The sequence below is a fragment of the Zonotrichia albicollis genome, chromosome 2 (assembly GCF_047830755.1).
Source record: "Zonotrichia albicollis isolate bZonAlb1 chromosome 2, bZonAlb1.hap1, whole genome shotgun sequence".
Classification (NCBI taxonomy): domain Eukaryota; kingdom Metazoa; phylum Chordata; class Aves; order Passeriformes; family Passerellidae; genus Zonotrichia; species Zonotrichia albicollis.
This window is the reverse complement of record NC_133820.1, coordinates 43,252,764-43,265,616: the sequence shown is the minus strand read 5'-3', so window position 1 is coordinate 43,265,616 and position 12,853 is coordinate 43,252,764. Positions and strand designations below refer to the sequence as shown.

Sequence of the window (12,853 nt, the reverse complement as noted above, 5' to 3'; positions counted from 1 at the left end):
TTCTTTGTGAAAACTCCAGGAGCAAGGCACTTCTTAACATCCCTGTCTAAGCTCTGAACTGTAACTGAGATGCTGTGCTTGGGAGTTCACAAGAGCCTTGACTTGGGTACTCAGCATTTGATCAGAAATCATCCTTACTACTGGCAGTGTCTGGTGATTGACTTCTGCCATGTCCTCCCCTCCGAGCTCTATGTTTTAGGGGAAAAATACTGTACTGTAGCCAAAAAGACTATGTAGGAGAAGGAGATGTTCCCAAGTGTACTTTTTTCAGAGATCTTTGACACCAATAGTCTTTCATTGCTGCCAGCCTGAGAAATGAACTCAAGCATAATTTTAAAAGCTCCGGATATGCTTTTTTAAAATGCACTGGGGAAAGCAGCAATTATCCAGCACAGCTGATGAGACTGATGCTTACCAGCAGACAGTCCCCTCGCACACCCATAATCTGGATGCTAATGAAACCAATGACATCTTATATATCTCCATTTCCCTCTTTTACAAAGTTTTAGAGAATAGGAATGTTTCAGTCTTGAGGAGAATAATATTTGTCCAGAGAAGCTGTGACTGCCCCATTCCTGGAAGTGTTCAAGGCCAGGTTGCATGGGGCTCTGAGAAACCTGCTGTAGTGGGAGGTGTCCCTGCCCATGGCATCAGGGTTGGAACTGAAAATAGATGAGGAAGTAGATGATCCTGAAGGTCCCTTACGCCCAAACCATTCCATTATTCTAATTTTAGATGCTCTGTAACACCATTGCAGCCTCAGGCATTGCAGACAGGGTGACAAAGCCCCCTAAGTTTTCAGAGGGTTCCCAGAAATGCTTCTCCACAACCCCAAAACTATGATGTGTCCAAGGCCTGCCTAAACTTCAGCAAAGCCTGCTGATTTAGCTATGGGGGTTCTTTTTCAAACTTTATTTACTTGGCCCTCCAAATAGCTTTCTCCCATTTTTTTGCACAACACAACTGCATTAGTCAAGTAAATGAATAACAATACAGTTTCTGAGGAGAGCGAGGAGAGCTGTGGTGCTGTTAAGAAGCAGTTGCCTCATTAATTCTGTGTCACATCTACTTTCACTCACACAAGGAGGCATGTCTTGTCTGCTGGACAGTGGTCAGGAGCTGAGAATTTGGGCTTTTTTTGTGTTTTGGATTCTCAGTGGTTTTTTTTTAATGAGTCGGTGTTGCACAGTTTGTAGAATGCAATGGCAAAGAAATCAGGAACCCTCTAATCCTGCAAAAAAGTAAATATTAATCCATCTTCTGGAGAAAATTATATGCAGATCACAGTTAGCATTTTCCTTGCAATGTGAAAGAAGCAGAGTTTCTCCATTTCTCTCCTGACTCTGCAACTGTGCAGTCTCGTGCTACAATTACTGATCTCATTAACAAAGCACTACCTGACCTGGCTGGGATTTGGAGAGGAGTTCTAGGGAAATGATAGCTATTGCAAGAAGAGGTAGGGCTGATTCACAGCTTGGCTATCTTCCCTCCGAATCAGCAGGAAAATAATTAATATACAGGCTAGCAATGGGAGACAGCAGCCAGCAGTCCTCCTTAGAATCTGAAATCCTCCTTATTTTTCAGTAACTTGGGTAATTTTACTTACTTTCCAGTTGTGTTAATTAGCAAAGAATTGTGTGAGTCACTTGGTGAGGAAAAGCAGACAAAATTATTAGCTTTACCTTTAATTCTCAGTGGAGCCTCTTGTTTCACCTGGGCAAGGGTTGCCACCTAAATGCCCAGGACTTGCCACCAGTGGACCTCGAGTAGTCTGGGCTGTGGAAGTTGATAATTTCTGCTGCGTGGGGTGTGTGGGAGGGATTTGGGATGCCTGACCTGGGTGTTGCATCCTTTGAGAGCCCCTGATCTTGCTCAAAGATTTCCTGGGGGATGGCATTGTCTCATATGTACATCTCTGTGTTTTAAAAGGGAAAAAGAGAGAATAAACGGACGCAGCAGCAGTCATACAGCACAGAAAGACCAATCACCATGTATGAGGCTGGGAAATCTTACTGCCCAAGGATATAAATCCATCTCAAAGCATCCAGATTACTTCATCTTTGCATATGGCGTTTTAATGGCTGATGATACACACAGCCAGTGGAATGTCTTTTCATTGTTAGATGTCTTCGCCAAAAAGAAGGCATTAAGCCAAAAAGAGACAGAGGAAAAAGTGTTTCAAAAGTTCCTATTTCAACTCTGAAGACTGGAAAAGAAATCTAAAAAAGCTCCAACAAAACAACTAGTTTACTGACATCAAGAATTTAGAGAAAAAAGGAAGATTAAATTCCCCTTCACATTCAGCTTCTTACAAGGTAAAAAGCACAAAGGAGGGACAAGACTTGTATCTAATTGGTCTATTGGGGAATACTTTCCAAGTCTAGCTTTGGAGGGGGCAGGCAGGGGATGCTGTAGGATCCATGTCCCCAGAGGTTCCAAAGAGGCTGAGCTGTGCAGGGCATGGCAGCCGTAGGGGTGGAGCATCGTGCCAGCTCTCACTGGCTCATCTCGTTCCCCCAAGGGGAAACAAGGTAAGTCCCAGGCACAAACACCCCTGTGCTTTTGGCACAGCTCCCACTGCCACAGTGGGGCTGGGTGCCAGTTTTGATCTGGGGATGAGTTAATCAGCGAGACTCTTCAGCCAGGGACACAGGGCGCCCTAATTGGAGAGGCATTGCTCCAGTCACACCCACAGATCAGTGTTATCAGCCTGAGGTCTCTGTCAGGAGAGGTCCCACAGCCTCATGTCTGGATGAGTGCAAGTGACTGCACGAATCACATCAGTCACTTCTCATTAGCCAAGCCAAGGGAAAAAAAAATCCTTTAATGCAAGACCATAATAGAGTTTCAGTCTTCATATTGACATGAACCATACCTTCACAGGTCATAGAGATACATGTTCTTTTCCAGGACCCATGTATGAGACTTAAAACTACTGTCACACCATAATGAATAAAATGAGACTCCTCCTGCCCTCTCTAATTTGCTGACTTCTGACTTGAAGCTTCAGGAGCTTAAAGCTTCAAGCTGCCATCTCTGATATTATCAGAGAATATATATATACAATTATAGTATGGCTCTCTAAGAAGAGACAGCCAAGCTGTGATGGATTCAGGCAGAATAACACCAGGGTTTCATTTGAAATCAGAGGTTGTAAAGAAATGTTCTTTACTTTCAGCCTTCCAACATGATGATGTTTCCGCTCCAGATACAAATCACCACCCTTGCTGGAGGTAATTGTCTCCAGTACTGTGTTTAGCACTGTTGAACGTAATTAAGGCAAGAATGGCCAGGTTTTCATTCTGATTTAGGATTTTGCCCTTAATATGTTTAAACATTGATTTCTCCTAAAGCCTGATCATCATGAGTTTGACCTGGGGTTGTTGCTCTCATGGTTTTACAAACCTGACAAGGGGCTGCTGATGTGCCCTGTGATGCTTACTGGAGAGGAGGGGATCTGCTGAGATGTAACACAGCTCATGGCATGGAAAAAAGGATTTTTATGCCACCCTGAACATGAACACAACATGATGTGAGCATATGGACAAAGCCACTTAGTATCAGATGTCCTGGGCGTTACTGAAAAGCCACAACCACTCTGGAGGGATGTGCACGAGTGCCTCGGTTGCAAAGCAAATTGATAGTGAACTGTCAAATCCAGGGGGATGTGGCCGAAAGATTTTCAGCAGAAACAAGTCCACAGCGTTAATCAGCCCTCCTGCTTTAATTAATGTCAGCAGCAAGAAAACAGCTGGAGTTTGTTTGTTTTGCAGATAACCTGTATAAAAATATCCCTTCTGTAGCAGCTCTGTTTTCATGCTGTGGCTTGCAGGTTCATTGTTGTTTTTCATTTTGTAACTAGCACTTAATCTTGCTTTCATTTCAGCCGAGGTGGGATGTTAAAAATGAGATGATTAAAGAAAAAATCCCAAACAAATAGAAGAAAAAAACCCCAAAACAAATGAACCCTCAGAGGACTCTAAATGAACAAAACCCTGTTAAGCAATAAAACCCTGTGAAGCAATGACTCACAAGTGCCTGGACAGGTTTGCCTGGCTGCAGAGGGGATCTGGTTGTTCTGTTCATCACTTCTCCTACCTGAGAAGTTGGATTTGTCCCCAGGCTTCTACAATACTGCAATATTTTAACAAATGTACTCCGTTCCACTGTTCGGCACTGAGTCAACACACCAGCTATGAGGAAAAAGCAGTGCTAAGGTTAGACATCCACATAAATCACTGCAGCTCTGATACTCAGCCAGCCTATAAATACTAGGGCTTTGACATCAGTTTACATCAGCAGAGTAACTTGCTTAATTCCATTTCTGCGGGATCATGTGAGCTGCTGTTGATTAGCATTCACCTGCCTGATTTCCAGGATGAGAGATCAGAGTCAGCACCCTCGATGTCCCAAGGTGTTGCTGGGTGCTGTGCTGTGGGCACGTGGTCTACAGGACCTGCACACGCTCCAGCTGGTCCCTGTGTTCGCTCTACGTGTGTGTCAGGGCCACTAATTACTGCTAATTTCATTAAGTTGGTGTGTGCCTCTTGCATGCACTATAAAGTCAGTCTGAGTGAAAATGATTAATGAGGTTGGATGTTTTTAGTAGCTATTTGTATTGCTGTAGCAGCTGGAAAGTGTCATGCACTGAGAGCCTTGGGTGTTGCATGTGAGCAAGGTGAGATATCCAACTTGGGGGTGACTTACCTTGGAAAGGAGTTTACGAGCCAGGATGCTAAATTAACTATAGTGATTGCAAAATAGGTCAAAAGTAAATCCACAAAGTTTCTGCTTGTAGGTTGGGATGTTTTATACAGTGCTTCACACAACATTAGTTCCGTCTTGGCAAATAGAGAGTTTTATGTGTCCCTCACATACAAAAGGTGAATGAGGTGAATGAGGACATCATCCCAGCTCTGTTCCTGCTGAGGGTGCAAGGAACCTCTTCTTGAGCTCATCACATTTTCTGCTCTTGGGTGACCAAGTTTGCATCAAGGCATTTATCCTTGTCCTGCTTCTGTTAATCCTCTCTCATGCCAGCACAACCATGGTCCATGTCCCCATAGGGACCCATCAGAGAACTCCTCAAAAATGACCCACAGAAGAGACAGACCCATCACAGCTTCATTAGTGACTTCATTGTCTTGTCCATTTCCACAAATTTAGGAACAAATATGCAGGCTAGATAGTCAGCTCCTCTGCTAACTCTGTCCATACAGCACCATGAACAGCCAAATCTATGATTGGAGCCACAGGGATTTAAGTGGTGCAAGTACAGACCTTCACTTTTAGCCTCTGAACAGGCTGAACTAAAAAAAAAAACCCAAACCAAAACAACAACAACAATGAAAAAAAAAAAACCCAAGCACCAAAAAACAAAAACCAAGGGGGGAAGGAGAGAAATTAATAAAGCTGCAAGTAAATTGGCAGTCTTGAAAGAGAATCATCAAGCTCAAAATTCAATTTTCTGTTTGGGAGGAGGGCTTTGACAGAACCACAGTGTTTTTATCCCCAGGGAAATTTCAAAGCATTACTCAGCTCTAGACCAGCCACAAGCTCAATATGCAAAGCTGGATTTCACCCAGCCTCAGAGTTCTGGCAATGCTTGTCTGCAGAGTCTGGATGTGCCTCTGTAGCAGCACCACTGAGGGGAGATGGCACAGCTTGCCCCAGCCATTTACACCACTGGCTCTGAGGTTTGCTGCCCTGGGTCTTGGCCCCTGAATAGTTTACTCCAGGTTGTCCCTGCAGATATACAGCTTCAAGAGAGAGAAGCAGGAGAAAAAGGGGTCTCTGAGCATCTGGGAGAACAGCCAGAAGAGGAGAAAAAACCTTCTGGTCATTACCAGACTCTGGCTGCCGGGGTGTGACGAGACTTGCTGGATTAGTGCCTGGCTGTCCACAATTCCTGCCTGGAAAGGTTCTGCCCTGCAGTGATTATCCTCCTCTCTCACTGAAAGGAACAGGAAAAGGCTGAAGCAAAGGCTGTGCAAATTGCACACTTAGGGCTGCCCGCACGTTCACCTGACTCCTGCCTTCTCCTCTCCCACCCACATCACCTACCTGCAGTCCCTTCTAATGGGTGTGTGCTGGGAAAGGCCTTTGAAGGGAAGATGGTGCTGCCGTGTTTACAGCCAACAGTACACTCTGAGCAAGGCCCAGTGCCCAAAGGGCCCCAGCACAAGGCAAAGACTGGGGAACCCTACTGCCATGGAGGCTCTTGGCTGCAGGCAGGCAGCTTCTTAATCCATGCAGGAGACACAAACCCTGCTGTTGTACTTGCACACCACTGGCCAAGATGTACAACCACCCATCTACTGAAAAGCATACAGATGAACCAACCAGCCCTGTGCAACATAGACACCAAGAACCACCTGTGAAATGTTGTATTTAAAACAAAATTCTTTAATAGTTTGTACTATAAAGACACAAATTAGTGCTTGACTGCAGCATGAAAAACAAATGAAACATTAAATATTTCAAAGCTACTGTGCTTTGGAAAACAAGATACGCTGATACATATAAGCCTAATGTTGGTTACCAGCTGGTTTGGTAGGAAGAGTCAGTTCAGTGTATCAAAATTGTCTATAAGCATTTCTCAGTGTAGCTGTGTTCTACAAGTCAACTGCTACTCATCTGTCACAGTGTTATTATCTATCTGCAACAATGTACTGAATTTCAGGAAGAGAAACCCACATGTTGGAACTCATAGTGTCAACATTAGAAAGTTTGGTCAGGTAATGAGCAGGAGATTTCACATCCACTCCAGGTGGACAGATGGTGTTTGATCAGACTCTATCATCATCCATGCATTACACTGAGATCAACAATCAACATGACACAGTCATCAATTTGGAAAATCAAGAGAAAAACTAGTTTCTGTTCAGTCTAAGGAGTAAATACTGGTTATGCTGCTTGAAACCCCCTCTTCCAAAATCCAGGGAACAAGAGGATACGCAAAGTTCTTCCACACCTTTAATGTGGAAAACATTTTGGTACATAACTTGCTATGAGCCATTTTATTCAGCACTGTCTTTGGAGAAACATATATATGTTCCAGAGCTTTGGGGACAGAAGAAGGAATCTAAGATTGTGCTTATAGCTATTCCTGTGGATAAATAAGCAAAAAACACTTTATCTTAGCATTTTTAAAAATCTTAACAATCTGCTCTTATCAATTTGTGTGATATACGTGCAAAAAAACCCCAAAATTGCAGGCACTGTTTTAGGGTCTCACATCAACTCTGAACTCAGTTCTTCTTAAATCTACAATTACATACTTAGTCAAACCTAAAAAATTTCAAGAAGTAAAATGGGAGAATTCTGAAGTAAAGCAAGAGGTTCAGGCATTATACCTGCCTCTCAAACTGTACATACGAATTCCCCTGTCCCCAGTCCTGTTTAGAGCATCTGGCTGGGAGCTCCACATAAAGTGCTTGCTTGACTGCTGCGCCCTCACCCTGCCTGTCACTGAACTACGCAACCCGAAATAAACACCTCCTGTACAGCTAAATCCCTCACCCAGCTTTCAGAGCCTGGAAAGATGCAACAGCATCAGGAAGGTGGGTAGCCAGGCTCAACTTTGAGTCAGAGGCAGACATGTATTGGATAACTAACAGGAAAGCCAGTAAAAATAGCACTGGGATTCCTGCAGAAGCAGGACTTAAAAAAAATATTGACCCCCACCTATCAAAGACTTTGTCTTAGAGACCTCAGGAGGAAACACAGCCCCAGCTCTCATAAAAGCCTTGTAACAATGAGATCAGGCACTTGGCAGCTGTAGGCAGTTGTGCGTGAGAAACTGAACAAAGAAACCCAAACCCAATTTTAATAGTTACATAGAAAGTTCTCTGTCTTTAAGTTTCAGACTCTCAAACAAAGCTGGCAGAAGACATTCCAGATAGGTCAGAAATGCATTCATTCATGTACAAAACATTTCAAAACATGTGTCATGTTCCATCTTCATAAAACCACCTCTAAGTCATCTACAATGAACTGAATGTAACAGAAACTACATCACTTCTGTGGTGAAGAGAGTCAACATGGAAAGTTAAATGTATAAATAGCAAAACATTCAAGTATCTAAAGTGCAGATACCAGGAGGGTGGTTGATGTAATACTACGGGATTCTGTGCTTAATCTTTTGTTATTCTCTTTTCATGTAAGATTTCTTAATCTCCTTCTGGCTGTGCTCTGCTCATGTGTAATAAAGCCTCCATCATTTATCCCTCTTCATGGTAAAGTCTCACAGTCAAACAGCACTTTGCAGTTAAAGCCTCCCACTGCCTACTTATAAAGTGCAGATGGGGTTTAAAGTAAACTGAAAGTTTTACCTGAATATGTTAATCTAAATTACAGGGTACACATTCCCCCAAAATGGATGTGTGTTCCTGAATTCTGACATATACTAAAGAAAACAGCATTGCTGCTCTGTTACAGCTTCTCTGTACTGAATTGTTTCACCACCTGCTATTAAAATGCTGTAATATATCCACAGAGAGAAATGGGTTTTAAAAAATGGTATTACTAAAATTCTTGAATGCAGATTAAACAAGTTGATAACAACTGCGAGAAACACTGGTAGTATCGGGAGGATTTTCTGTTGCTGAGATTCACATGGAAGTGTTTGATGAAAAAGACATGCAGCTGCTTGAAATGAGGTGTTAGAAGCAAATTCACGATGACCACAAGAATCAACTGCATTTCAAATCATACAATTCAGCTTTAGCCAAGCAAGACAGCACAGAACAGGATTAAAAGAGAACTAAAACTAATTAAAGAGCAATATTTTCCACTATATCCCTCCCAGAAGATTTCACTACACCTGTCTGAATTGAAGTCCTCCTACTCGAATCTCTCTCTAAAGCAGCCAGACTTACACAAAGATGAGTGGCAGACTGAGCACAGGCTGTGGGTGACAGACACCAAACAAGTGAGGATATTTACAGGCAGTGAACAGGCAGCCAGGAATCAATACAACACCACTGCCACTCCCAGGGCTGCACAGGCTAAGTCAGGCTGCTCTGACGTGCACACATTCAGGCAAATGTAATTAAGGGCACAGGTATGGTACAATACATGACAGAGGTAGACTGGCAAGTGGTAACACTGCATATTCCAACTCTGGAGGGAGTTTTTAAACACCCATGGGCAGCACAGTAGCCCTGTGCTAACAGAAAAACCATTAAGATGAAGTCTGGAGATGACTAATACTGCTAGCCAACAACACTGCCTTTGAAACATGGATGAGATTTCTGCTCACTGGAGAATGCATATCTTGAGCTGTATCTAAAAAAAAAAATCTAAATTCCCAAAATTAGGTATGGGTTTGATCTGTACTGTGAGAGCAATTTTGAAGTTTTCCCCCTTCTTTCCAAGAAAGAATTTTTCAGCTCATGGACTGCAGAGCTGTTTACTGCTCATCTGTGTCAAATTGATGGTCGTACGGTGGCAGATTTCCTGGTTCTTCATAGATGTTAAGGAATAGAAGAGTTCATTGTTATCAAGTCTGTACAACACATCCTGCAGACACCTGCTACTTCCATAATTCTCTTTAAAGTAGCTGCTGCCTGAATCCTACTCAAAAAATAGGATCACACATGACTTGCTAAGATATAGTGCAGGAAAAGTTTGTGATATACTGCTCTAAGGTCTGTAGAAAAAAAATCAACATTGTCATATAAGTAAAAAGCAATTAACAGACATTTAACACATTACAGGAGTAAGAATGTATGTCTTTCCAGGCACTAGAAAAGGCAGTCTGAATTTCAATGACATGCAGTTAAAACTGGCTTGTCATTTTCAATATCACTCACAAGATCAGTAAGGCAGTCAAACCAAAGCACCCATGATTTTAGATTATTTATGCTAAGAAGGATACACAGGTAAATTACATTCCTCAAGGTCTAATATAACCTGCTGAAAGAAAGGCTGCTGGCAAGGTGGTAGAAGTGTGAATGTTTTTGCTCATTTGGAATGCAGGAGAAAGCCAATTTACATTTTTTAAAGAAAAAAAATCAACAAAAAACAATACATAAATGAAAAAATAATAGCACTATAAAATTAAAATATGAACTTTTCAATTTTTTAAAAATCCTGACAATTCAATCCAACAAGATCTGAACCCCCATCACAGACTTCCTAGTTGCAAATGTGTAGAAGAATCAACAAATATAAATATACCATACCATTGCAGAGATTCCTGATCAATAAGAAAGTGGCTTTTCAAGACACTCTGGTTCTTGCAAATAATCAACTAAAGAGAGTGCCCAGATCCTTCAGTAACAAAACTAAGGCTACTAAAATAAAGGCTTTATTCAATTTCCATAAAAATAGTATCATACCAAGCAGAAGTCACAAGTGACTGTTGATATGTCTTGCTGCTGCACTGCTTCTCTTACGAGACTCCTTCTCTAACTTATGAACACATGTAAACATACTAAATGAGAAAATGTGATACAGTATGTGGAAAAATGCTTGAGAAAGCCTGGAGGTGAACAGGCAGGCACTTATTTTCAAGCTACATTTTTGAAACAGTTTTCAAATCTCTTTATAAAAAATATACCTTCTGGATAATTAAAGACACCTGATCCATACCAGCTTTTTCCTACCTCTGTGCTAGTTCTGCTAACTTCTTTCAGTCTGAAGAGCACTCAAATTTCCCAGCACAGATGCTGACCTTGTCTATGGAACTGGAGCCTACTGATATCAAAGCTATTCTGAAATTACCCTTCAGGTGTCTTTATAGGGTGCACAGGTTGAAATGCACTGCTATCAGCACGTGCTTAAACCTCATTGAATTCACTCAAGGTTAAGTATCTTTTTCCAATGCAGTTTGGGGTTATTTGATCTCAAGGGTCCAGGGTTGTCACATAACAGAAGCCACATTTTAATTTGGAGGTTCACATCAGTAGAAAAGTTACTGATGGATGTGAGAGATGCAGAGAAACTGCAAACAGAGAAAAGAGACCATTTTAGCCAGCACTGATTGTTCAATAGTCAAGACTCTGAGACCTGGGAAGCAGCTTTACAGCTATATTACCATGCTTTGCTGCTGTGAGCACATTGTAAATCAATACAAAATGGGATTTTGGATCAGTCTGAGTGTTTCCCTTTTTTTCTTCATGGCAAGAAGGACAAATCCGTCAGACCATCCAAAGCAGACAAAAATTGCATAGAATGGCGGCAAGTAGGCACAGAGATAGACTCTGTTTGTTGCCCCAAAATTAAGAGCATCAAAATCACAGCCTTCATATGAGGTATATTTTGAAAAACTGTGTTAGTTTAATGTTTTCTTTAAATTTACTTACTAACTTTCATCAGCTGGGTAGATAAAATTTGCAGAAAACAGAGTTTGTCCCCCTCATTAATCCCCTAAGTCTGGTTTCAAAAGGTGGTCAGCTTTCTCACAGACTAAGAATGTGATAGATTAAAAGCAAGCAAAGCACTGCCCCTTGTATTTGGGGATATCCTCAGCCTCAGTCTTGTCCTTTACTCCTCCTTCAAAGTTTCTGAATAAGATGCTGCTGAAAGTCCCACCAATATTTAAGACTTGTAAAGTAAGAAGATGATGAATTCAAGGCTGAACTAGAGCACATTTAAGGTGTTTGTCAATCTGTAGTATGAATGGGAAATGGGAAGTTGAAGAAAGGGACAGAAAAGTTAGGTATGTAAATAACAATTACAAAAAATTTAAAAAGAGTGTTTCTTATGTTTCTACAGTCACTCCACATGTTTGCAATGAATCACTGGTCAAAAAATTAGGAACTGAGCTCCCAGATGCAAACAGGAACACCTATAAAGCTTCACCATTTCAGTATCTTCCACTGGTCACGCTTTGGAACATCCTCCATGATGAACCTCTCAGTTGGACTAAAGAGAAAACAAGCTTGGTAGAAAATGAACTAAATGGCACAGGTATCCGAACCATTTTGCTTAAAATATAAATTGCAAAGGAGGCTGTGGAAAAGCAAGATAGAATAAAGGCCTAAATCAACCATTACATACTTCATTAATTGTATAAAAGTGCAAGGTTAAAGTAGTTTGGGTTAAGCATTCAGTTCACTATAGGCCACACAGATGCTTAACTTGGCCATCAATGGCCTAGTTTTGTCATTTTTGTCATTCAGTTACTAATATTAGTTTAGACCACAGAAAGAACAAAAACTGAATGAAAAAACGTATGCAATCCACTTCAAAAATGGTTAGTTTTCTGTGACCAGCACGAAATATTACCGCAATATCATCAGCTGTACAATATATACATAAAACCCTTGTGTCTTAATCTTTGTTTTAACAACTTAGAATAAAGCTGCACTAAGTGCTATTTCCCTAGTGTGCCAGCTCTTTGCTCTGTTCCAGCCGACTGGCCTTGCAGCACAGAGAAGTCCTTTAATAGCAATGGTTCTTGGATTGATCCAGAATTTTGACACTTCAGCCAGAGCAACTGTTGAAATGCTTTATTCAGCCAGGCCAGGTGATCGCGTGCAGCTGCCCAAGGCTCAGTCAGAGGTTCTTGGGTGGCTCCACAAGAAGAACAGGCCATATTCCAAAAACAAACTGTCAAAAGAAAAATAGGAACAGGGGAAAGATTCCTTGGAACATTATGTTTCTTGGAACTGAAACCAAACACTATTAAACATAATCTAATGATAGGATGAAAGGGGAATGGCTTTAAAATGAAAAAGAGTAAGTTCAGATTGGATATTAAGAAGAAATTCTTTACTTTGAGGGTGGTGAAATACTGGCATGGGCAGCCCATAGAAACCATGGATGTTCCACCCCTGGAAATGTTCAAGGCCAGGCTGCAGTACCCTAAGGGCTCTGAGTAACCTGGTCTAGTGGAAAGTGTCCC

The 12,853-nt window shown here is 41.6% G+C and overlaps 1 protein-coding gene across 1 annotated transcript in view; it reads right to left on the bottom strand.

The window, feature by feature from the left end:
* Positions 1 to 6,384: 6,384 nt before the first annotated feature.
* Positions 6,385 to 12,853, bottom strand: part of ACER3 (alkaline ceramidase 3) — a 56,357-nt gene continuing 49,888 nt past the window's right edge. The window contains exon 11 of the mRNA XM_005493152.4: positions 6,385 to 12,558. Within this exon, the coding sequence (XP_005493209.1) occupies positions 12,505 to 12,558 (54 nt within the window). The 3' untranslated portion in view covers positions 6,385 to 12,504. The remainder of the gene's footprint in view (positions 12,559 to 12,853) is intronic.